We start from the raw sequence: 26,759 nt of genomic DNA, 5'->3' as shown, positions 1-26,759 counted from the left end.
TCGCTGTACTTACGGCGTGGAATGATCTGCCGAGAAAACGACGACCTTGCTGCCGTATCTCGGCGATTTCGACGCCGGCGCGGAGCGGCTCCGTCCTCCGTCTGACCCCGGCAGCGACCCGTAGACCATGGGACACGCCACCGCCGCACCCGGGGGGAGGGGGCGGGGTGGAACCAGGTCCTGGTCCCTCCACCAGCACTCACGGCGGGGATGGGGGGAATAAACGGCAGGTAATGCGCGGCTGCTGCGTGTTACCGAGTCCTACAGTCTGCCCGCTGAAGAACAGGGCGGCCCCGCCCCGTGTCCCTACCCCCTCACCCCCGGGGCGAGAGTGGCGCAGCCATCTCCCCTCCCCGCCGCGCATGCGCGCCGCCACAAGGCGCGGAGCGGACACCAAATGGCGGCGGCGGCGACAGCCGGCACCTCAGCGGCTGCCCGGCCCGGCCGGCCGGCACCCTGACCGGAGGACTCACCGCCCCGGAGAGAGAGAGAGAGAAACACAGAGAAAAAACAACCCACAAATATACCAATACATCCAACCTATCGCCGACAGCGGAGGGGGAAAGCAAAAAAAACAAAACAAACGAGCCGAGCGACCGGCCGGCAGCCGAGGGGTGATCAGACCTTACCTGAAGCGCGCTCGGAGGGGGTACCGGAATAATAAATCACCTCAGTAAACCAGAAATAAACCCTCCGCCCGCCGTTCCCGCCGCCGCCGGCTGGCGCGCGAACCGCCGTCCGTTGGGCGCGGGGGCGGGGCGGGGCCTACCGCGCATGCGCGGCGGCCAGCGCGAAAGCGGGGCACTGCGCAGGCGCGTCCCCCTGACCGTCTCCCTCCCTCCCGCCGCGGGCCGTGCGTGAGGCCATTCCGATTCCAGTCCCAACCCTCCCCCCCACCTTCTCCCGCTGATCCTCTTCGTCCCCCTCGCCCCCCCCCAAAGAAAAGATTTTTTCGTTCCGATTGACAATCCGAAAATAACCCAACGTTTTCCATCGGGTGCCCACAGCAAGCGTAGGTTTGGGCCAGAGGACGTGCGCGCCCCCTCCCACGTTACGCGTCAGGAGGACAAGCGTTAGTTGCGTGCGCGCCCCCCCACCCGCCCCGCGCGTTGCGTGTTTACTTCGGCGGGGAAGCGTGCGCGCCCCCCAGCTCACCTCCCACGCTACGTGCCCCTGTGTTTACTCGGGGGGCAAGCCCGGGTTGCGTGCGCGCCCCCCCACCCGCGATTGCGCGCACCCCCGCCACCCCGCTCTTGCCCCCGCGCCTGGCTGTCTGCCCCCACCCCCACAGCAGGTGACGCGCAGTGGGGGGGGGAGGGGGACCAAGATGGCGGCGGCGGCCGGTTCGGCCGCTTCGGGCGGTCTGGAGGCGACGCTGGAGAAGAAGCTGCTGACGGTGACCAACACGATGGACAGCATCCAGGGCCTGTCTTCCTGGATCCTCGACAACAAGAAGCACTACACCTCCATCGTCCGCCACTGGATGAAGTGCATGAGGAAATGTGAGTGCAAGCTGGCGCCTTGATGTACATGTTGTGGGGGGAGGGGAGCGCAAGCAGCATTGTGTTTGTTTGAATGTAGGTCTATGTTGTGGCACATCTTAGAAGATCCATCATTTTATAAAGCATGGAAGTTTTCGCACCCTGTTGGTGAGCATCTGTCACATAAGTAGAGTTATTCCCCCCCCCCCCCCCCCCCCAAAATGTGTAGATACTGGAAATCTGAAGTAAAACAGAAAATGCTTAAAATAGTCAACAGGTCAGACAGCAAGGTTCTCTCCACACAGATGCTTCCTGACCTATTGAGAATTTCTTGCATCTTCTCTTTTATGGCTTTTTTTTTGTTCCCCAGACCTTTATAATCTAGTCCTTCCAATCAGATTGACAGTTGCCAAGAAAAATTCAAGTGGCTGCCATTCTACACGTTCTTCTCATTGACTATGGGACATGTTTGTTTAAGCTAAACACCCATCTTTCTCTAACTTAACCCTCTGCCCCTATCCTCATATCTGGCCTTTGTTAATAGTGAATTATAAATAGTGGATAGATTTTTTAAAACAAGCATTTTAGCAGTTAATTGTACAACATGCCACAAATTGATTGCAAGTGATATATATACTCTCTAGCAAAGCTTTGTGTAGCTATGGTTCGAGCAGGATCATTGTTGGGCTTGTACATAGTGAATATCCATAGCCCTAATTTTCCAGTGAAATGAAAATTAAATACTGTCTTTAATATAATGTGTTTCATAATCTTCAGTGATCTGTAACATCTTTTTAAAGAGTAATTGCTGCTGTGATACAGGAAGAAGAACAGAATGTATACTTAAAAATGGATGGTTTTCAAAGCCATGGCTAAGTGGAGAAATAATGAAATGGCAATGGTTTATTAAAGGCACTGCTTTCTAGTTTTGCTATGATGGCAGTGGCAAAAGTCTCGCTTTGTTGAGGATACTTGTGAATATTTCTACAAGGTATAAGTTGGACTAGTCCATTGAAGTAGAGCTTTGAATGTTAGAAAAAAGAAATCAACAATTCAGATTTACATAAATAATTGCTACGGATAAGCTATTGTTTTCTCTGAATTTTACATTAAAAATGTTGACTCCTTTCTATTGGTAGTGTTATGGTTATTCAGTCAACTCTTTCTGCAGGGATCAGATTCCTGAAGACATGATTAGAAAGATCTGTATATTTAACTGGGTCATACAGAATCAAGTTTTTTATCACTTACATATGTCGTGAAATTTGTTGTTTTGCGGCAGCAGTGTAGTGTAAGACATAAAGTTTACTAAAAGTTACCAAAAAATGAAATTAGTACAAAAGAGGAAGAACGAGGTGGTGTTCATGAGTTCATGGACCGTTCAGAAATCTGATGGTGTAGGAGAAGTTGTTCCTAAAATGTGTGTGGGTCTTCAGGCTCCTGTACCTCCTCCCTGATGGCAGTAATGAGAAGAGGGTATGTCCCGGATGATGAGGGTCCTTAATGATGGATGCTGCCTTCTTGAGGCACCACGTCCTGAAGATGGCCTTGATGGTGGGAAGAGTTGAGCCCGTGATGGAGCTGGTTGAGTACATGCAGCCAGCTTTAATGATTTTGCTTTGTTGTTCACGAGACCTGCTACTAATCCACTATAAATGTAAAGTTATTCCATGCTATAATCTGGGCATGGGCCACTGCCATTCCACTTGTTCTACAGTGATTTGTATGAGTGTAAGTTAGGATGATGTGTTCTGTTGGTCCTCCATGGAAAACTGCCTTCTTCATCTAATGACAACAGGGAGATCTGAAGTTAACTGGAGAATGAAGAAGCAGGTTGTGTTATATGCTTTGCAGATGGTGTTGACAGAAACTGCAATTCCAATGTATGAATTGACCTCAAGTTAAGTATTTGTTTGAGTGCAAACAAAATAACAGTGAAATATTGGCATGCCTTTAAGCCTCTGAGTTATGGCTACTTGATTTGCGCAGAATAATTCATTGAATTTTAAGAACTTCTGTCAAATATGTTGTGCAAAATAGCTTGAGGATGAAGGACTGGTATCTGCTGCTCTGCCACTGGTGATGATAGATGAGAGAACTTAGTGCTTATGAATGGAAAACCTGTTGGCATGTCATTTCTATTGTGATACCAGAGCCAAGTGACAGTACTTGTGTGTGTACTAGTTTTGTATAGAGGAGCAGAAGATTTTTACAGGATATAATGCAATTATATTGTGTTGGCTGATGTGGTGAGTAGTCTGTAAGCAGGACCATTTAAAGCTGTGCTTTTAAATACAATAATCTTTTTTCTCAGTGGGACAGAAGAAATCTTCCAGTTAAATATGGTGTAATGGGGTACTTCATTCAACCTCTGCTACAGGAATGAATGCAAGTGAGAATAGACCTTGGACAAGATTTGTACTTGGCAGTTCTGCCTCTTTGCATTTGAAAGCAAGTTGCTGTTTCCTGTTTCAGCTCATTTATTAAGATAACTGAGCTTTAGGTGTACTCTTGTAACATTGAGAAACTAGAGGTAGTGGAATAATGTTTAATGGAACGATGTGTATTTCTATGATTCCAAAAATGGATATAGGAAAATAAATTAGAAAAATTCAGTGTGATGGGCTGATTGGTTCTTTTCTATTTAACAGTATTTGTGTTGCTACGTTTGTCTTCCTTGTGTTCTTGATGATTGTAAACTGTCTTTTTAATGCTGAACACAGAGGTACAATCCAAAATCATTGGACTGCTTATACAACCCCACGGCTACTATTAAGTCAAAAATGAAACATCTTTACACACATGGTCCTAATCTGTTTGTGTTGTCCGAAAAAAATAGGATTGTAGATTTTTCCAGATCCAAAAATTGTAGTAGGTTCCTGCAAAATGCACACTGGCACTGAAGGAATAGATTTGAAGTAACATTTAGTTATTGTGATAGTGTGAATGTTGTTGCAGTATATGATTTTGGAATGTATGCAGAATTTCTGGCCAGTATTTATGAAAAGCATGGAAACATTGAACAAAGGAGTAAGGATAGGCCATTTTTCCTTTCCAGCTTGCTCTGCCATTCAGCACAATCGTGAATGCTTTTCCATCTTGATGCCATATTCTTGCTCTCTCCCCATTCCCGTTAATGCCTAGTCTTTAAGTGTATTCAACGACTTGGCCTCTACAGCCCTCTGTGGTGCCAAATTCCACAAGTTCACCATCCCCCAAGTGAAGAAATATCTGTTCATCTCAATCCTCAGTCTCTTGCCTTGTAATCTGAGACTGTGACTTTTCGTTCTCAACATCCTAGCCACGGGGAAATGTTCTCCCCAGGTCCAGTTGTCTAGCCCTGTCAGAATTTTGTGAGTTTAATATTTGATGCCAAGCACTTGCATTAAGGTCAAATGGTGTTTAGGAATTGTGTGAAAGGCTGCAACTCCTGAACACCATTTTGGTCTCAGCCTGAAACAGTTGATGTTTCAGGTCGAGACCAGTCATCTGGACTGCCATTTTGCTCCAGTTTCCAGCATCTGCAGTCTTTTGTGTCTCCAGGATAGGTTTTTAACTGCTTTCAGAACATGTAATGCATAAACAAAATTGAATTACTGTTGAGGGACTTATTACTGAGAGTGAAATGTTTAATGTTACCTCAATTTCTCACTCCACAGATTGTCTGATGTGCTGGTATTTTCAGAGTTTTTCTGCTTTTAGTTTGTATTTGAAATATAACACAGGATATGATTATGCTGGAGGGAATGCAAGGATCTGACTAAGCTAGAAAGGGTGCAGAAAAGATTCAGAAGGATTTTGTCTGGAGTAGAGGGCTTGTGTTATAAGGAGAGATTGGATAAGCTGGGACTGTTTTCCTTGGAGCAAAGGAGACTTAAGTGTAATATACAGAGGTTTATAAAATCATGAGGGGCATAGATAGGGTGAATAGTTGCAGTCTTTTCCCCAGGGTAGAGGAGTCTAAAACTAAAGGACTTAGGTTTAAGGTGAGAGGGAAAAGATTTAAAAGGGGATCTAAGGGTCAAGTTTTTCACATAGAAGGTGGTTGGTATATGGAATGAACTTGGAACAAACTGCCAGAGGAAGTGGTAGAGGCAGGTACAATTACAGCTTTTAAAAGACTTTTGGACAGGTACATGGATAGGAAAGTTTTGGAAGGCATGGTTCAAACACAGGCAAATGGGACTAGCTTAGATAGGCATCTTAATCAATGTGAATGAGTTGGGCATGAGTTCTGTGCTGTATAACTTTATGATTTTATGACAATTCTGCTTTTAGCTTATTACTGTGTTCTTAATTTTTTTTCCTGGTTCTGCAAAGCTAATATGTGCAAATAATTTTCTGTATCTCCATGGTGTTAAAATTGATCGTCTTTACATTGTATTTTTTTTTCTGAGGAATCTCAATGTGAAGCTGTTTAGCCTCCTTGTCCATTTCCTTTTGTAATCTCATCGTTTGGAACTGAAGTGTGTTATGTTTTGCACTTTGACCTATCATTTAGGTGTCTTTTGTAGAAAGATGGCTTTTATTTTAAGCTGTGATGTGAATAATTACAGGGAATTTGAAGTAATGCCCAACTTAAATGGCAAAGGGAAAAACAGTCAAATGGGAACTATTCTCCTTTCAAGATTGAATTGGATCCCATTGCTCTTTTAGATCAATATAATGCAAAGATCAAATTGCTGCATGGAGTTTTATGGCATGCTAATTGATTTTTTAAAAAATTAGATCGATGGTGTTTTTTGGTTTGGAACCCATGTCGGCTGATTCTGGAATTAGAATTATGGAAAAGGAAGATCCCAGATTTGATTTTAGGTTTGCCCTGAGGTTAAATAGTGCCCCACCTGCTGCTGAGATTAGCTCACCCTGCACTGACTGGGAATTGAGCCTGGAATGTTCACATTTAGATTGATCGGTTGCTTCTCTACCAATTTAGTCACCAGAGGAGGTGATTGTCAGTTATACAAGCACTTGTACTCAGCATTTCTTGACAGTGCCACAAAAAACAGTGAAATAAGATTTTTTTAAAAGTCAGCAAACTTGCATGGGGCACTTTAAGACTTTTGACGCAAATGTTTCAAAGTTGATAGCTAGTTGCCTCATAGGTTGCAATTTCACAAAATTCCCCAAATTAGGGGACAGTTCTACTGGATTGGAAAATAGCAAACGTAGCTCTTTTATTCACAATGGGTGGAGGCAGAAAGCAGGAAACTACAGTCTGGTTAGTTTAATACCTGTTATTGAACAGCATATGGCAGGACACTTAAGAAAATTGGGCAAAATCAGCATCGTTTTAAAGGGAAAATCATGTTTGACCAATTTAATCAGAGTTCTTTGGAGAAATAATGTGCTGTGGATAAAGGGGAACTGGTAGATTCTCAGAAGAAGTGATAAGGTACAGCATGAAAAGTTATTGCAGGAAGTAAAAACGTAGTAAAAGTAGAAAAGCATGAATAGAAAATTAGCTGCTTAAATAGAAACAGAATGGGCATAATTTTTGTTCTAGTTGGCAAGCTGTGATGAGTGGTATGCCATAGGGACTGGTGCTGAGGCCTCAGTTTTTGACAGTTTATATAAATGAATTAGATGAAGGTGGCAAAGCTATGGTTGCTAAATTGTGTCATCAGGAAAAGAAAAGTAGAAAACTAAGTTGTGAAGAAGACACACGGAGGATACAAAGGAATACAGATAGTTGAGTGGGCAAAGATCCTACAAGTAGATGGTATGATGTGAGAAAATATGAAGTTGTCTTTTTCAGCAAGAAAAATCAAAATGTTAATTTTCTCAAATTATGAGAAATTGTGAAGCTCTGAGATGCAGAGACATCTGGGTGTCCAAATACATAATTCACAAAAGTCTAGTATGCAGGTATAGCAAGAAATTAGTAAAGCTAACAAAGTGTTGTTGTTTATTGCTCGGGAAATTGAACCTAAAAGAAGGGAGGCTATGCTTTGGCTAAATAGGATATTGGTGAGACCAGATCTGGAGTACTATGTACAGTATAGGCTCCTTAATAAAAGATGGATATAAACATTTTGGAATCAGTTCAGAGAGGATTTCCCAGACTAGTACCTGGAATGGACGGGTTGTCTTATGAGGAAAGGTTGGACAGGCTAAGCTTGTATTTGTTGATGTTCAGAAAGGTGAGAGGGAACGTGATTGAATCTTGTAATATCCTGAAGGGCTTTTACTGGTGGGTATGTAGAGAATGTTTTCTCTAGAAAAGGAGCCTCTGTTTTAAAAATAAGAGGTCATCCACTCAAAGCAGAAGCTAAGTTTTTTTTTGCTGAGTTATGACTGTCTGGAACTCTCCTGAAAGTGTGATGGAAGCAGAGTCTGAATGTTTTTAAGGCAGATTTGTATTGATTCTTGAAATGCAAGGAAGTGTAAGGTTAACCTGGGTAAATGGAAATGCAGAGTTGAGGTTGCAATCAAATCAGCCATGATTTGATGGAATGGTGGAGCAGGCTTGAGGGCCTGAGTGACCTACTCCTGCCCCAATGTTTGTATGCATAGCAAGTGATAAATCAGGTCATTATCAAAAATTATGAAGAATCCATTTAATAGAATAATGGATAAGTGCACAGTGTCATGCTGTATTAAACAGCAATGATTGGCATAAGATTTTGACCCATCATCTGTGCAGAGTAAGTGATCCATGTTATGATTTTGAAAATCAGTCTGGAGTTCTACAAACTTAGTTGAAGCTTAAATAATATACACAAAATGCTGGAGGAACACAGCAGGACAGGCAGCATCTATGGAGGAAATAAACTTGATGTTTTGGATCAAGACCCTTCATCAGGACTGGAAAGGAAGCGGGCAGAAGCCAGAATAAAAAAGGTAGGGGGAGGAGCACAGGCTGGAAGGTGATAGGTGGATCTAGGTGAGAGGGGGAAGGTAGATGGGTTGGGGAGGGGGAGATGAAAGGGAACAATGTGAGAAGCTAGGAGGTGATAGGTAGAAGAGGAAAAGGGCTAGAGAAGAAGGAATGAAGGAGGTAGGGAACCAGAAGGGAGGTGATGGGCAGGTCATGAGGGTGGGGGAGGGGAAAGAGAAGGGGTGAGGGGGCCACAAGAATGAGGGAAAACAAATGGAGGGGGAGAAGCAGAGGGGAGGGGTTACCAGAAGTTAGAGAGATTGATGTTGATGCCATCAGGTTGGAGACTACCAAGATGGAATATGAGGTTTTGTTCCTGCAGCCTGCATCTGGCCTCAAAGTGGCAGTAGTGGAGGCTGTGGATAGACATGTCAGTATGGGAATGACAAGTGGGATTGAAGTGGCTGGCCACTGGGAGATCCTGGCTGTCATGGTGGATGGAGCGAAGGTGCCCAACAAAGCGGTCACACAATCTGTGTCGGGTCTCACTGATGTAGAGGAGGCCACACCGGATGCAATAAGTGACACGCTCAGATTCACAGGTGAGGCACTGCCTGACCTGGAAGGACTGTCTAGGGCCCTGAATGGTGGTGAGGGAGGAAGTGTAGGGGCAGGTGTAACACTGCATGGTTGCAGAGATAAGTGCCAGGAGGGTGATTGGTGGGGAGGGACGAATGGACAAGGGAGTTACAGAGAGAACGATCCTTGTGGAAAGTGGAGGGGGGGAGGAGAGGGGAAGATGGACCTGCTGGTGGGATCCCATTGGAGATGGTGGGAGTTGCAGGGAATGATGTGTTGGATGTGGAGACTCGTGGGTTGGTAAGTGAGGACAAGGGGAACCCTGTCCCTGTTACGTCGGGAGAGGGGGGAATGGGGTGAGGGCAGACATGCGGATGAGAGCTGCATTGATAGTGGTGGAAGGGAAACCCCGTTTACTGAAGAAGGAAGACATCTCAGATGTCCTGCAATGGAAAGCCTCATTATGGGAACAGATGCAGCGGAGGCAGAGGGACTGAGAGAAAGGAATAGCATCCTTACAAGTGACAGGCTGGGAAGAGGTGTAGTCGAGGTAACTGTGGGAGTCGGTGGGTTTGTCAAAGATGTCGCTGCGTGATCGGTCTCTGGCGATGGAGACAGAGAGATCTAGAAAGGGGAGAGAGGTGTCGAAGATGGACCAAGTAAATTTGAGGGCTGGGTGGAAGTTGGAGGCAAAGTTGATGAAAATTGCTGAGCTCAGCATGGGTGCAGGAAGCAGCGCCAGTGCAATCGTTAATGTAGCAGGGAGAGAGTTGGGGAGTGTCACCGGTGTAGGCTCGGAACGTGGACTTTTCCACGTTGCTGACAAAAAGGCAGGCGTAGCTAAGGCCATGGCTACACCTTTGGTTTGGAGAAGGTGGGAGGAGTTGAAAGAGAAGTTGAGGGTGAGTACCAGTTCTGCCAGATGGAGGAGGGTGGCAGTGGAGGGGAACTGGTTGGGTCTGTTGTCAAGAAAGAAGTGGAGAGCCTTAAGGCCTTCCCGACGGGGGATGGAAGTGTACGGGGACTCGACGTCCATGGTGAAAATGAGACAGACGTGGCCGGGGAACCGAAAATTTGCTGAAGTGATGGAGAGCATGTGAAGTGTCACGGATGTCATAGTCGAGATATGAGGACACAAGTTCAGTGGGGCAGGAGCAGGTTCTCACATCATTCCCTTTCATCCCTCCTTCCCCACCTACCTAATTTCCCCCTCTCACCTGGACTCACCTATCACCTGCCAGCTTGTGCTCCTCCACCCTCCCCATACCTTTTTATTCTGGCTTCTGCCCTCTTCCTTTCCAGTCCTGATGAAGGGTCTCAACCCAAAACGTTGACTGTTTATTTCCTACTGACCTGCTGAGTTCCTTCGGCATTTTGAGTGTATTGCTCCAGATTCTAGCATCTGCAGAATCTCTCGTGTCTCCATGAAGCTTAAGTAGGTAGGATTAGCATCACGATGAGATACGGTGCTTTACCTGTTTTAGTAATGAGTTACTGCTTATCGTTCAGGTTCATAACTCGACAATTCCCTCACAGGAATATATTAAGAGACAATGTCAGTGAAGCTCTTCACAACAAAAGTCACTTCTTCCAGGACAGGAAGTTAAAGTAATTAATGTAGAAGTAGTGAAAATGCAATGGATAATATATGAAAACAATTAATCTTTTTCTCATCCATGTGAGCTGGTCATTGATGGCAAGGTTTACTGCCCATCCCTAAGTGGATTTGTAAAGGTGGTGGCAAGTCACCTTCAAATACTAAGGAGTGAACAACATTGCTATGGATTCAGAGTTGTATGCACATTCCAACTTTATTAAAAGGATGACAGATTTTGTCCCTAAAGGACATCATAAATCAGAAGAAGCTTTATAACGATCTGATAATTTCATGTTTGCTGTTACAGATTACAACACAGGGAGGACATTTGGCCTTTCGGGCCCATGCTGGCTTTCAACAGAACATTCTCATTTGTCCCACCCCCCCTCTCATTTCTCTGCATCACTGCAGTTTCTCTCATGCCCTTCAACTGCCCAACGATTCTTTTGCCATGTAACTTACAGAGAGGGGTAATTTGCTGTAGCCATACATGCTTTTGTGCACCCATAGAAAACCCTTACAGTCATGGGGAGAATGTGCAAACTCCACACACCCAGCACCCAAGGCCTGGATCACTGGAGCCGTGAGGATGCACCACTAACTGCTGTGCCACCTTGCTGTGATATTAGCTTTTCTTTCTGGATTTATTTGGTTCTCAAAATTTAAATGTGTTTCTGGGTTACCACAGTGTCACTGTACCAATAATACATGAGTTTTAAGAAGTAATTATTAATAGCAAGTACACTAATATTTGAAAAGTTAAAATCTGCAGATGTCTCTTGTCCTTTTTTTCAGTTAATGCTGATGGGCAGTTTATAGCAGTACAGCTAGCTTCCCAGAGTATTGAATGATGTATTTTCCTGATAAGTGTGCTACTAGTGGTATTGCAGTAAACTAAAAAGTTGAGCTGGTAGGAAAGTTGTGATGTCTCAATCTGAATTTTAGTTAGAGATTCTGTCTTTTCGCCTTATTTTACAAATCCATTGAGCCAGGTAGATATTGGCTTTTCTTTGATGCATTTCCAAATGGACATTTTTCCATTGTGCTTGTCAGCTGAATAGTTAACTGTGATGGTTATTACTCAAGACAGATCTTTTGCTTCCCCAACGAATGTCAATGTGGGTGCAATTTCCACTAGGTATCATGGAAATCATTGGAGCCTTGAAGTCCCATTCGTTGCATCGAGATGGCTTATGGTACCCAACCACAGTCCTCAGTTACATCATCGATAGTCCTATTGGCCTGCATACTTCAGTACCATTTCTAGTGGTTCTTAAAATCAGTAAAACATTAGGCAGCTGGGGTATTAGTATATATTAGAGTGTTGATGTATTGTGCAGTGTTATGTAAATACCATGTTCCTTAACCTGGTGGAAAAACTTTTTAAAATGTGTTCTGTATTTGTTGATAGATGAATGGAAGATTGATTTTATGCATTTCCCACTATCTGAAATGTAATATTTCTTTGTTGTGAATATATCCCACAAGTACATTTTGGTTATGTGTACTAAGATTCTTGTGGCAAGTAAATTAGTTTATACATGTTGTCCACTTATAAGATAAAATATCTTTATTAGTCACACATACATCGAAACACACAGTGAAATACATCTTTTGTATAGTGTTCTGGGGGAAGCCCGCAAGTGTCACCATGCTTCCAATGCCAACATAGCATGCCCACAACTTCCTAACTTGTACATCTTTGGAATGTGGGAGGAAACCGGAGCACCCGGAGGAAACCCACACAGACACGGGGAGAACGTACAAACTTCTTACAGACAGTGGCCAGAATTGAACCCGGGTCGCTGGCGCTGTAAAGCATTATGCTAACCGCTACACTACCGTGCCTGCCCTAACTGAAAGCTCCAGTAAAAGTAAATGCCATTTATTCAACAGAGCAGTGTACATGCCTAGTGTCTCCACTCCCACATTTCTCCTTGGCGTGTGCCATGCAGATTCTCTGCCATGTTCGTGTGTATTACCTACCACTGCAATTTAAGGTTTGCCAAAGAAGGGGGGCTGTGAGCCAACCTCAAACTGCAGATACAGGGCACAGTAAGGTGTAACTGCCTCCCTGATGTTCCTACTTAACTGTTCCCAGATAGAAACCACTTCCCTTCCTAAGCCTCTGGACAGCATACATTTTGTGGGACTCTCTAGAAGCAGCACACTTACTGACAGTTCAATCCATGTCCTAGTTTAATATTGTTTTTACAGTGCTGGGGAGGGATGGGAGCAGAGGGAAGAGGAGGGTATGTTAATGTGTGAAGCTTATACAGTAAACCTTCGATAATCCAGCACCCTCTGGACTTTGGTGCCACAACGACTGATTTTCTGGATGATAGGATATTACTCCCATTAAATGCATACTTTGAATTCACTTTTCTTTATGCAGTAGTTTAAAAGAATTTCCAATGAACTGGGCAAGTTTAAAGGCAGCATGGAAAATGGGTCCCTTGGAGCAAGTAAAACAGGCATGGGAATATGGCCCCAATGAGTTTCAAAGGAGTGTGGGAAAAGAGCCCCAGTGAGATTAAAGGGGTGTGGGAAATGAGTTTAAAAACAGAAAATGTAGCCTCATTGTGTTAAAGGGAGTTTGAGAAGCAGGGCCACAGTGAGTTTAAATGGAGTGTAGGAAACAGGAACCTGGTGAGTTTCATGGGAGTGTGGGTATAGGGTCCCAGTGAATTTCAGGGGAGTGTGAGTATGGTGGTCCTAGTGAGTTTCAGGGGAGTGGGACACTGATGGATTTAAAGGGAGAGCTGGAAACAGCACCCGGTGAGCCAGATGCCGAACATTTGGGGATTTCTGAACATACAGATAGTGGATAATCAGAGTTTTACTGTGTGAAAGCTGTTGCCTAATCAAAATCTGATTTCTTTATTAAAATAATTAATTTTCTTGGGAATGGAAAACTTTTTGAGTTTTCCCACCTCTGAAATACTTGAAGCCAATTATCATTCATCCTTTCCTGGTTCGTCGTGTCAGTGAATGGTGTCAGCTGAAGTGACAATTCGAACAGTCCAAAGTTCACCATAAATAATGATATGGTTTTGAACAGCTCTCACCACCTCAAAGTTCCAAGGTGTTGTACAAACAGGGAATTTCTTTTGCTGTATAGCCAGGTTAACTGATGAATGAATTTCAAAGTTCAGACCTTTAGGTGTACATTCATTATTATTTTCTGTCAGATTGGTGGGCTATGTGTCCAGTTCTGGTTGCCTCATTATAGGAAGGATGTGGAGGCATTGGAAAGGGTGCAGGGGAGATTTACCAGGATGCTGCCTGGATTAGAGAGTATGGATTATGAGGAGAGACTTAAGGAGCTAGGGCTTTACTCATTGGAGAGAAGGAGGATGAGGGGAGACATGATAGAGGTATACAAAATATTAAGAGGAATAGATAGAGTGGACAGCCAGCACCTCTTTCCCAGGGCACCAATACTCAATACAAGAGGGCATGGCTTTAAAGTAATGGGTGGGAAGTTCAAGGGAGATGTCAGAGGGAGGTTTTTCACCCACAGAGTGATTGGTGCATGGAATGTGCTGCCTGGGGTGGTGGTGGAGGCTGATACGTTGAACAAGTTCAAGAGATTGTTAGATAAGCATATGGGATATATGGGAGGAAGGAGTTAGATAGTTTTAGGAGTGGTTTGAAGGTCGGCACAACATTGTGGGCCGAAGGGCCTGTATTGTGCTGTATTGTTCTATGTTGACATTGGTATAGAAATGGTATAAATGTATCTTATGTGACAGTTATGATCTGTTGTTGCACCACATTATTGAGCTTTTACTTCTCTTCCCTTTTCGGATCTCTCTAACATTTTTTGTGACCTGCCTGCAGGTCATCACTATGACACTAACTGTGCAGCAAAAGTTAGGAAATAGCTGAATGACTGGATGTGTGCACAAAGCCCTAACAGATTACGTGATCATACATGTGTCAAAGCAGAAGTGAGTTTTTTGAATTTTAAACAGGGATTTTAAATGATGTGAATGTGGATTATTATGTTAGGATTATATAGGATACATGGTGCAGAAACAGGCATGTGACCCAACCAGCCGGTGTTTATGCTCCACTGTACCCTCCTGTCTTTCCTGCTCTCTCATGTGTTTGTCCGGCCTCCCTTAAGTGTTTCCAAACTATTCGCTTCAATTATTCTCTGTGGTTGCAACTTTGATATGCTTGCCACTCTTTTGGTAAAGAAGTTTTTTCGGAATTCTTTCCTGGATTTCTTGGTGACTATCTTATATGCTCTTCCTGACAAATGGGAACATTCTTTCTGCATTTATTCTTACCACAGCCTTTTTTATTTTTAAAGACCTCTTAGGAGCAGCAATCTTTTCCCAAGAGAAAAGGGCCCAATCTGTTCATATTTTCCTGATCTGTATACCTTTGTGTTTCTAGCATCATTCTTGTAATTTTTTTCTGTATCCTCCCCAGTGCCTCTGTCTTTTTATAATAGATTAACAAGAACTTGATGCAGTACTCTAGGTGAGGTGTAAGCAGGTTCGATACAAGTTTAGCAGAGCTTCCCGCTTTTTATTATATTCCTCTTGATTTCTTTTGTTTTTGTAGCCTTGTTATACTTTGGTGCAATCATCTTTCAAGATTTCTTTGGTCCTTTGCCCTATCTATAACACCATAAGATAAAGGAGTAGAATTAGGCCATTTGGCCCATCAAGTCTGCTCCACCATTCAATCATGGCTGATTTCCACAGATTCACCATCCTCTGGCTGAAGAAATTCCTCTTCATCTCAGTTTTAAAGGGTTGTCTGTTTATTATGAGGTTGTGCCCTCGGATCCTAGACTCTCCTACTATTGGAAACATCCTCTCCATGTCTGCTAGCCAGGCCTTATAGTATTTGGTAGGTTTCAATGAGATCCCTCCTTCATCCTTCTGAACTCCATCAAGTACAGGCCCAGAGACATCAAACACTCCTCATACATTAAGCCTTTAGTCTCCCACCTTGCAAGTAATTTTATCTTACTGTTATTCCTATGTATTACCTTGCATTTATCTTTATTAACTTGACTATTTGCTCATTCTGCAAGTTTATTTATGTCCTCCTGTAACATTTTGCCATCCTCAGTATTGACTATCCCCTCTATTAGCTATCACTTTCAGATTTAGGAATTCTGTTTTTGATTCTTTAATGCAAATTGTGAACCGTTGTGGCTGCTACTATAGTCTATTCTGGATTAATATTTTTGATGCTTTCTGAAAATTGAGCTAAATTACATCTGCTGCATATACTCTGTCTGTTAACTCCTAATAAGATTCAATAAGGTCGATCAAGCAAATTCTTCCTTTGAAATCCATTCTGATTATTCATTATAAGCTTTAAATTGAAGCAAATGAAGTTTTGTGCTGAGAAATTCTCATTTTGGAGATGTTGTATCAGCATCAAGCTCTTATTGTTCATTTGTGCTACAGTTGGATGTGAAGTAAATATTTACACCAACGATGTGCCTCAGTTCCTGTGTGCTGTATGCCTTCTGTCAACATGTACTCTCTTCTCTCTACCCTTCTTTTGCCTCTGAACTTCCAGCCTTGTTTCAAAGTAATTTAATATCCACAGTGATATTGCCTTCTTTAATGACCATCTACTGAAATATTTTCAGTGCTGCTGTCACCCCTAAAACTCAACTATTCCAATATCATCATCCTCTATAAATTTCGTCTAGTTTGAAACTCCATTGACTCCAATTTATTCCACATAAAATCCTTCACGGTCATCACTGCCTATCCTCATGGACTTGCAATGCCCTCTGGTATTACTAATTTCTCAAAATTAAAACCTCACTTGTTTAAAATCCTTTATGACTTTACTTCCCCCATCTTTGTAACCTCTTCAAGCCCTATGTTTCTTGCTCTCCTCACCCCTGAAGCTTTTGCTCATGAATTTAGTTTTCATTGGACAGCTAGTCTCCACTTCATCACACCGTGGGCAGCTATGATTTTTGGTCAACTAAGCCTACTGGAATTCTCTGTTTAAATATTTCCACATATGCATTTGATATTCCATCTTTAATACTTTGTAGAAATAATTGTATCTCAAGCTATTCACTTTATTATTGAGTCTAATCATTTTTAATATTATTCTTTTCACTCATTGTCCCACATCACACTCATCACCACCAATATCATTAATCTGTTGTAATGAGGCTCAATGTTTTCTCCTATTGTGAAAATTTGGAAGGGTATTGATTAATGGGCTGAATGCCTCTTTTCAAATGAGTGATATTTATGAGATTTCATGCTGCCCAATTTTTCACAATCTTAGTTTATTGCTGTAAGCTATCTATGTTACCCTTCTGCTAAAGCATGTTTAATTGGAATCAAAGCCATTGTATTGTTTGATGGTCTAGATCACAAGACAAGGGAGCAGAAGTAGGCCATTCGGCCCATCGAGTCTGCTCCATGAGCTAAAGAAAAAAAATAGAAAAAAAACTGTTCCTTTCTAGCCCCAATTTCCGGCCTTATCCCCTTAACCCTTGATACCTTGACTAATTAGATACCTATCTGTCTCCTCCTTAAACACCTCCAATGATTGGGGCTCCACTGCTGTACATGGCAAAGAATTCCATAAATTCACTACCCTCTGGCTAAAGAAATTTCTCCTCATCTCTGTTTTAAACCGGTACCCTATAATTCTAAGATTGTTCCCTCTGGTCCTGGACTCACCCACCAAGGGAAACAGCTTAGACACATCTACTCTGTCCAGTCCTTTCAACATTCGAAATGTTTCTATGAGGTCCCCTCTCATTCTTCTGTACTCCAGTGAGTACAGTCAAAGAGCCGACAAATGCTCATCATATGTAAGTCCTTTCCTTCCGGGAATCATCCTCGTAAATCTCCTCTGAACCCTCTCCAACATCAGCACATCCTTCCTAAGATATGGGGCCCAAAACTGCACACAGTATTCCAAATGAGGCCTTACCAGTGCCCCGTAGAGCCTCATCAACACTTCCCTACTTTTATACACTATACCTCTCGAAATGAATGCCAACATAGCATTCGCTTTCCTTACTGCCGATCCAACCTGGTGGTTAACCTTTAGGGTATCCTGCACGAGTACCCCCAAGTCCCTTTGTACTTCTGCACTTCGAATTTTCTCCCCTTCTAGATAATAATCTGCCCGTTTATTTCTTTTTCCAAAATGTGCAATGGCACATCTCTCAACATTAAACCTCATCTGGCATTTCCTTGCCCATTCTCCTAAACTATCTAGGTCTCTCTGTAACCTTCCTGTTTGTTCAATACTCCCTACTCCTCCACCTATCTTGGTGTCGTCTGCAAACTTAGCCACAAAACCATTTACTCCATCATCCAAATCATTAATGTACAAAGTAAGAAGAAGCAGCCCCAACACCGACCCCAGCAGAACACCACTAGTAACTGGTAGCCAACCAGAACAGGATCCTTTTATTCCCACCCTTTGCTTTCTGCCAACCAGCCAAAGCTCCACCCATTCTACTATCCTACCTGTAAGTCCATGGGCTAGTGGTTAGTATTGCAACTACTAGCATTTAAATTGTGCTTCAACGTACCAAAAATTCATATGGCTTACTTATTAAAAGAAACTACTAATAAATATGACAACATTGTTGGAGGAAGAAACAAAAGTTTTGGGCAATCTTAGTAGGGCTGAGGTGTAGGAGATTGCAGGATCAGTGTGCAAAAGGTATTTAAATGAGCATACCTGAAAAAGAACAGTTGAAGGATTTTCTTTCCATTTTCTTGATCTTTGTGATTTTCAGTTCTCTCTATTTTGATATTACCAGTTTGTGTACTCCTTTAATCTGTTTTTTCCCCTTCTCTGATGGTCCAAATACTCCTTTCAACTTACCTGCATTGAATGCAACACATACTGCGGTTATATTGCAGCTTGTTCTTTCTTATTATCTACAAGCCATGAGGAAACTATCCTGTGCACCACAAATTCTAAAATCTAAATCCGGTAAATGCTAGTTTCTTACTTGCCTTGGCTTCTCTTCTGCTGTCAGTATAGAGACATCATCAAAATTGCACTGCCACAATTTTTTTTTGGTCTGTTCCTTTGTATGTAAGGTACCACAGCTTCTGGAAACCCTTTGACACCTAATGCAATAGCTCTTTGAGCTTGGCTTGTATTTGTTGTCAGGCTGTTCATCTACTGGTGGAGGTTGGGGTTATTTGCTTGATTTTGTGCTGTCCTATTACAGTGCCCACTTCCAACAGAGCTAGCTGGAAAATGATCACAAATGGAAACTCTGATCAGTTTCCCTTCTTAAACCAAGCCCACTAAGGCAGATTATAGTAACAGCTGTAGATTTCAATCATTTGTCAAGACTATATCAAACCTTTTTCGTTGAGCTACTTAGCTGATGTCATCATTATTAAGGCAGTTTCCTGTAATCTATGTTTAATTAGCTCAATATAATAAATTCCTTAGCATGTAAGCTGTTGGTTAAAGTGTGCTGTCTACAGATTGCTGATTATGTTCTATGATTGCAGAAACTCTTTAAATCACCAGTTATTCTGTTTAATTATAGAGACAGGAGTGTAATTTTATAGTTAAATTGCTTTGGTTTCCATGATTGTTTAGGGAGAGCAGCTTAAGGCTGTTTTCATTTGGCTGCAGTTGCCAAAGTGTGGTTGTTCATAATTAAATACTCATGCCTGTTCAACAACAGATTTAAATCCACTAAATCCAGCACTTTTATCACAAATTGCACACATTCATCTTCTTTAAACACTGTGTGATGTCTCTAATAACTTCACTGCTCTGGGATACTGTGGCTGCCTGCCATCAGAAGCAGCTCTGGATTGTTTAGATTTGTTTTGAAATATTGCTGCCTCAAAGGTACAAAAGTGTAAGTACTAGTATATAACATTTTGCCTATAAGTGGGAAAACTAACATTATGAAGACAATTTTATATTATTTGGTGTTTTTCAAAAAGGATGCTGCCTCTTGGAGTGATGGTGGAAATATCAAGGCAATAAGATTTTTTCCCCCCAAAGACAAGGATTATAATTGTGAAAGGAAATTGGAAACAAAAGCTATAGTTTAAATAAAATATTGATTTGGGGGAAAATCAGTAGAAAGGTCATGTTATGTAGAAGTCTATTTGTTTAATGGTATGGAATTAATATTACAACAAAACATTTCAATGATTTTATCACTCCGGGGCTTTCTTTTTTAGTGCTGCAGTTTGTGTGCTGGCTCATACAGAGGCAATTCCTTGAATCTGCTAACTGTCTATAGGTGTTTTTGTGTTTCATTGTCAGTTTCAAGAGATTTTCAGTGAGAATCTTCCCTGTTTACGCTCTTGTTAGATCCTGAGCTGAAAAGAAGTTGGCAACTTTGATATTTGCTCCTGGAGCCCACATATGTCTAGTTTGTCAGAGGAGCATGGGAAATTAGCAAGCATCACAAATTCTACTTGATTTCTAGTAAAAGAAAAATGTTGTGCAAGTTAGTTCAGTTCAGAATAAACTGAACTTTGAAGAAGACAACCAGGTCTCAGAAGTTTAGTATCTGCTCCAATTTTGCCATATTAATTTTATTAAACATTATTGCATGATTTAAGCCCCATTCTGTTGTTTTTAAGGGCTGGTGTCTTGAATTATGCCTTTGTTTTGTTTTATAAGTTTTTGAACATATAAGTCTTTAAAACCATTGGTTTGGTACCAGGTCTGACGTCCTGATCTTCAAATACCCATTTCCTCAATAGACGAAAGATTGTGCTGGCACGTTGAAGGCAGTGGTGAATTTCATCATCAATGTCTGCTTTCACTGAGGATGGCTCCTAAGATATGGGAAATGTTCCTTCTTTACAAGGGTCTCACCATGAAACTTAATTGTTGTAGTCCATTGTGTTGCAGCTGGCGCATGTTGGTAGAGAGAACCTTTGTCTTACGGATGTTGAGTGTAAGGCCCATTCTCTTGTATGCTTCAGTGAAAGCATATATGATGGTTTGGAGCTGGGCCGCTGAGCGTGTACAACTGCAAGGATTGTAGTTGTACTGAAGCTTGGGTAGCCTTGGTTCTAGAGCATAGTTGCTGTAGGTTGAGCAGTGTTTCATTCGTTCTGAAGATTAGCTCCACCTCTATGGAAAGTTTGTTGGAGTTGTAATGCAACTTTGCAACAAGCAAGATTGAAAAGAATGTTTGGGACAATGATGCAGTCAGTCTTTGAGAAAAGTTTTGTTGTAAACATGTTAGTTAATGTCTTAGCTTGTGTGTCTGGTGCAAAACTCAATGTCTACTGAGCAGTGGTCCCTTCCCTAAATTTTCTGAGAATTGGACTACCTTCAGCAGGCATCTCAAGGCACTGGAAAAATACCACCAATGCTGCCCTTGGAAGATCCTCCAAATTCACTGGAAGGATAAGCAAACCAACATCTGTGTCCTTTCCCAGGCCAGGAGCCCAGTATCGAGGCATGAGTTACACTGCTGACTATTTTGACCACATTGCTTGCACATCAAATGCCAGATTCCCGAAACAAAAGTGCTGTTGTGTTCCTATGAGAACAGATTATCAGATGAGCAGGGGCAAAGATTGAAGGATGTGTTCAAAGCCTCCTCGAAGAAATGCAGCTACCCTATTCTGGGAATCCCTGGCCTCTTACTCCTCTAAAACAAGCATTTGGGATGATATTGAGGATGTCAAATCCATGTATTGGGAGCACACAGAGCTCGTAAGCAGCAGAAGAGATGGACCTTCTGAGAAACTGCACGTGAGTCTGCCCAGTCAGACACCACCTGCCCCATCTATGACACAATCTGCAGTTCCCCACATTGGCCTTGTAAACCATCTAATCCCACAAAACCAGAGTGGAAGTGAATCATCCTCAATCCCAAGAAACTGTCTGAGAAGAAAAATACCTTTAAAAGTGAAAGATAGGGATGTAGGAATTGTTGGGAAGTTGTTTTGCTTAATTTTCTGTGTTTTATGTTTCAATTTATCTGATTTGGAATTGATGCACTTCTGGCAGTTTGCTTATGTGGTCAATCTTAATATTGCTAGCTGTTAATTAATTACAGTTTAAGGTATGCACAGTTTAGCTTTGACCTTTCTTCACCTGATACAGTGCTCTTCGCAACAGGGATCAGGAGCAAGGAAACTGATTGCCTCAGTGTCTAGCAGGGAACTAGACATTGAGTTAAATTATAGCTTTTTTTGCCCACTGGTCTGAGACAGCTAGACTAGGAATTTTCTTGGTATTGAATAATTGATACTTGTCATAAGGCCACAAGGGCTTGAATTGTGAGTATCAAAGGTGTGTTTAAAATTTTGTACAGTTACATTTTAGGTATTTGAAGTACAAATGTTGCTGTGTATTTATTTGGTACAATCTTAAAACTCCCCAAGTTTATTCAACGTATCTGCAATGCCAAAGCAGATTGTGCTGAGAGAAATTATATTAACATTTATCTAATTGTTCATTGTGTTTGAAAGTTTATAAATGTTTACATTCAAGGGCACATCTGAGAGATTCATCAATCTTCAGTCCTAGGAATGACAAAACAATTAACAGTGCAACATTAAGCTATAGTGAAGAGCTTTAATTCTGATTTAAAAGACTAACTCTTTAAGGATTCTCCTGGTGCGAATGACAATCACATGGATTTTTACTGATTTTTATGTTTTTTATATATATGTGCTTTGCTTAAGTGGGTTCACTACGTATCTTGGAAAAACTGTGATTTGTTTTCTGTACAAACTCTGTGCTTCAGACTCAATCTAATATTCACTGTGAAGAGTGATTGTAAGGCAACAGAAATGCTGCAGCTTGCCTCAGTGCTTGTCTTTTGCATTATATTTTTGGAAAAGACACCATACTCTTATGTAAAATCCCAGCAGTGTTGCAAAGAAGGGGAAATAAATGACGTACTCCTTGGGTGCTACAAAGCTTCACTTTGGAAAGCCTGCAGATTATAGGAGGAAAATACTGCTGAACTTTGGAGCTGTTGGGAAGCCTAAGAATAGGGTTGGAAAACCAAATGTTTCCTCTAAATAAGCGGTTGGCATTTAAGACGGATGCGATGAAATGTTTTCTCTGTAAGGGTCCATGGTCTTGGCACTCTTCAAATGGTAATGGAAGCAAACTCTTTGAATAATTTTAAAGCAGAGGTACTTGGACTTAATAAGCAAGGAGGTGGAAGGACACTGCAGGTAGATAGCGATACTGAATTGAGGTTCTCATCGGACCAGCCACCATCTTTTTAAGTGGAAAAGTAGGTGTGGTGGGCTGAATGATCCCTAATATGTATGTACAGATGTAAAAAGGTGTAAAGATATTGTCAGCATGTGGAGGCAGATGTATATGGTGATCTATGTTCCTGGGGGAAAAAAATCTCAAAAATGTTGGGAGTGCAATGGTTGATAAGTATCTATACGAAACAAAAATAAGGTTAACATGTCTTGCAAGTTTTATATTATCTAAAGGTTTTCTAATAAACACACTACTATCCTCTGTATGATTTTATGTTAGGTCACGCCTTCTCCTTTCCCCGTCTCTTCCTTTCCCCGTCTCTTCCTTTCCCCGTCTCTTCCTTTCCCCGTCTCTTCCTTTCCCCGTCTCTTCCTTTCCCCGTCTCTTCCTTTCCCCGTCTCTCTGTAACTTCATTAAGCTGACATCTTTGATTTTGGCAAAATCAAGTGATTGATGTTCTCAGATCTCTAACACTGGCAATGAAAATTTGGTCACCTCTGAAAAACGTAAAAGAAGGTGGAGTGGTAGTACAAGCTATAGAGTAGCTCATAATCAAAAGGTCATGTATACAAAACTGATTTATTTTACAACCTTTAGCTGATACAAGATGATTATTTTGAGCTTATCAGTTGAGCCAAATGTGAACAAAAATTGTTTAAAACTTGGAGCTCAGTTTCATCATATGGCTAAAATGGGTTAAATAAACTGACGGAGAAACACAAGAGTGTGCTCAAATTTCTCAATGAGAGTCAGATCTGCACTCGCGCAGGGAAGTGGAACAGTCTCCTCACTTGTGCCTTAAAGATGGTGGAAGGGCTTTATGATGTCAGAAGGCAAGTCACTTATTGCAGTGTACCCAGGTTCTGACCTGCTCTTGTAGTTGGAGTGTTTTTGTGGTTGATCCAGTTGATTTTCTGGTCAGTTGTGACCCCACCCCCAGGATGTTGTTATTGGAAACTCAGCAATGGGGATGCTATTGAATATCAAGGGTAAGTGGTTAGATTCTATCTTGTTAAACATGGTCGTCGTTTGGCACATTTGTAGTGGAAATGTTACTTGCCATCTTTCAGTCCAAATCTGAATGCTCTCTAGGACTTGTTGCATGCATATGCAGACTGTTTCATTTGCTGAGAAGTTGCCAATGGAATTGAACATTGCACAATGATCAGCAAATGTCCCCACTGCTGACTATGGTGGAAGAAAGGTCATTGATGAGGCAGCTAAAAGTGGTTGGGCCAAGGACACTGCACTATGGAACCATTCAGTGATGTGCTAAGGCTTGGGGTAATTGACCTCCAGCAATCACAATCACCTTCCTTTGTGCGAGGCACTCCAGACGTTGGAGAGTTTTATCCTTGATGCTCATTGACCAGTTTTACCAAGGTTCATCAATGCCACATGCAGTCAGATGATGCCTTGAGCAAAATCTTACCTTGCCTCTGAAATTCAACCTATTCTGATTAAGGCCGTGATGAGGTATGGAGCAGTATGGTACTGGTGAAATCCAAACAGGGTATTAGTGAGTAACTGTTGTTTGATAGCATTGCTGATGAACCCTCCCATCACTTTGTTGATAAACCAGAGTAGACTGTTTGGATGTTAATTAGCCTGATTGGATTTGTCCTGCTTTTTGTGAACAGGACAAACCTGGGCAGTTTTTCACATTGTCAGGTTAATGCCAGCATTGTATTTGCACTGAAACAGCTTGGCTAGAAGAGTGGCTGGTTCTGGAGTGCAGGTCTTTAGTATTACAGCCATAAAGTCTGGTCCCATAGCTTTTTCTGTATCCAATGCCCTCTGCCATTTCTTGACATCGCTTGGAGTGTATCAGATTTGCTGGAGGTGGGCTTCTGTGATGATGGAGGTTTCAGAAAAAGGCTGAGATGGATCATCCACTTGGCACTTTTGGCTGAATGCGGTTGCAGGTGCCTTTTGTTTAGCACTTGCATGCTGGCTGTGCCATCATTGTGGATATTTTTGGAGTTGCCTCCTCCCATCAGCTGATTATAAGCATATGGAATATGAACAGGAGTTGTTCACTTGGTCTCTCAAGCCTGCTTTGCCATCTAATAACATCATGGCTAATCTGATTGTAACCTCAGTTCCTCAGTGCCAGCTGCCCATGTTAATTTTTTCCACCCTTACATATCAAATAACTATCAAACTCTTAAAAAATGTTCAAAGACTCTGCTTCCGCCATCCTTTGAGGAAGAGAGTTTCAAAGACCTATGACCCTCTGAAAAAAAATTTCATATTATCTGTTTTAAGTAGGTAATCCCTTATTTTTAAACTGTGATTCCTGTTGTAAAATCTCCCACAGAAGGGCACATCCCATCTATATTCACCCTGTCAAGACCTCTCAGGATCAAATGTCAGCTTCATTTGTCACCTCTTGTTCTTCTAAACCCCAGTGAATACAAGCCCAGCTTACTCAAACTTTCCTCAGAAGGCATCACGCCTGTTTCAGTCAAGTAAAACTTCTCTTAACGGCTTCCAATCAATTAACATCTTTTCCTTAAATGAGAACACCAATACTGTGCATAGTATGGCAGCTGTGATCTCACCAATGCCCTTTGTAACTGAAGCATGACCTCCCTATTTTTGTATTTAATTCCCCTAGCAATAAACAATAACCTTTTGTCATTTTATTACTTTCAGCACCTACATACTAACCTTTTTGCAAAATGTGGAACACAACATCTAGATCCAAAGCTCAGTATCTCTTATCCTTTAGATAATCTTTCTTTATTTTTCCCCAAAATTAACAATTGTTTAATTTTTCCACATTATATTCCATTGACCAGATTTTTGCTCACTCACCTAATCTATATATCCCTTATCCTCTTTTTCGTCCTCTTCACAATTTTACCTATCTTTGTGGCATCAGGAAGTTTAGCAACCATACTTCTGGGACCTTCATCCATGCCATTTACACAAATTGTAAAAACTTGACATCCCAGCACCAATTCTTGTGGCACGCCAGTCATTATGCCTACTCTGTATTCTCTTAGCCAGCCAATCTTCTGCCCATACCACACATTATCTGCTACACCATAAGCTTTTCTTTTCCACAGTAACCTTTGATGCAGCTCCTTATCAAATACTTTCTGGAAATCTTAAGTATAGTACACGTTACCTTCCCGAAGAATGGTGATAAATTGGTCAAACATGATTTTCATTTCACAAAACTGTGTTGACTTTGCCTGATTACCTTGAATTTTGCTAAGAGTCTTGCTATAACATCTTTAATAATAGCTTCTAATATTTTCCAAATGGTTGATATTCAGCTAACTGGCCTGCAGTTTCCTGCTTTCTTTCTCCCTTCCATTTCTGAATAAAGAAGTTACAGTTGTTATTTTTCAGAGTAATGGAACCTTATCGGAATCTAGATAAATTTGTAAAATTACAACCAATGCATCGACTATCTCACTAGCCATTTCTTTTGAGACCCTAGGGTGAATTACATCTGGACTCAGACTGTTGTCAGCTCACAGCTCCAGCAGTTGTTCAGTGCCACTTCCCTGGTGATTGTAATTTTTCTGAGTTCTTCAATTATTCCTCCGGGTGCTCTGGTTTCTTCCCACATTCCAAAAGGCGTACAGGTTGTGGGCATGCTATGTTGGTGCCGGAAACATGGCAACACTTGCGGGGTGCCCTCAGAACACTCTATGCAAAAGATGTATTTCACTGTATGTTTCGATGTACATGTGACTAATAAAAAATGTCATTATTTGTCCACTACCATTCATGACTGGATGTGTCATGGCTGCAGAACTTTGATCTAATCTGTTGGTTGTGAGATGAATAAGTTTTTTTTCATATTGCAGCTTCACTGAATTAGCTAATGGCTGATGTTCCTCTTAGCATCTTTTCTACAGTTATTAAGCTAAGCTTGATCCCTTGGCTTGATTGCTATGGTCGAGTGAGGGATATGCTGGGCCAAGAGGTTACAAATTGTGGTGCTGTACATTGGTGCTGTATATCCTGCTCCTCTTGATGGCCCAGAGCAGCTCATGGGTGACCAGTTTTGAGTTGCCAAACTTGTTGTGATCCCATCCCATTTAGCATAATTGTA

General features: G+C 41.9%; 1 protein-coding gene across 1 annotated transcript in view; it reads left to right on the top strand.

Moving 5' to 3' along the window:
- The first annotated feature begins 774 nt into the window (after positions 1–774).
- LOC127587415 (regulation of nuclear pre-mRNA domain-containing protein 2-like) overlaps positions 775–26,759 on the top strand; it is a 59,604-nt gene continuing 33,619 nt past the window's right edge. The window contains exons 1-2 of the mRNA XM_052045712.1: positions 775–857; positions 979–1,502. Coding sequence (XP_051901672.1) covers positions 775–857; positions 979–1,502 — 607 coding nt within the window. The remainder of the gene's footprint in view (positions 858–978; positions 1,503–26,759) is intronic.

The sequence above is a fragment of the Pristis pectinata genome, chromosome 40 (genome assembly GCF_009764475.1).
Source record: "Pristis pectinata isolate sPriPec2 chromosome 40, sPriPec2.1.pri, whole genome shotgun sequence".
Taxonomy (NCBI): domain Eukaryota; kingdom Metazoa; phylum Chordata; class Chondrichthyes; order Rhinopristiformes; family Pristidae; genus Pristis; species Pristis pectinata.
This window is presented reverse-complemented; position numbering and strand designations above follow the sequence as displayed.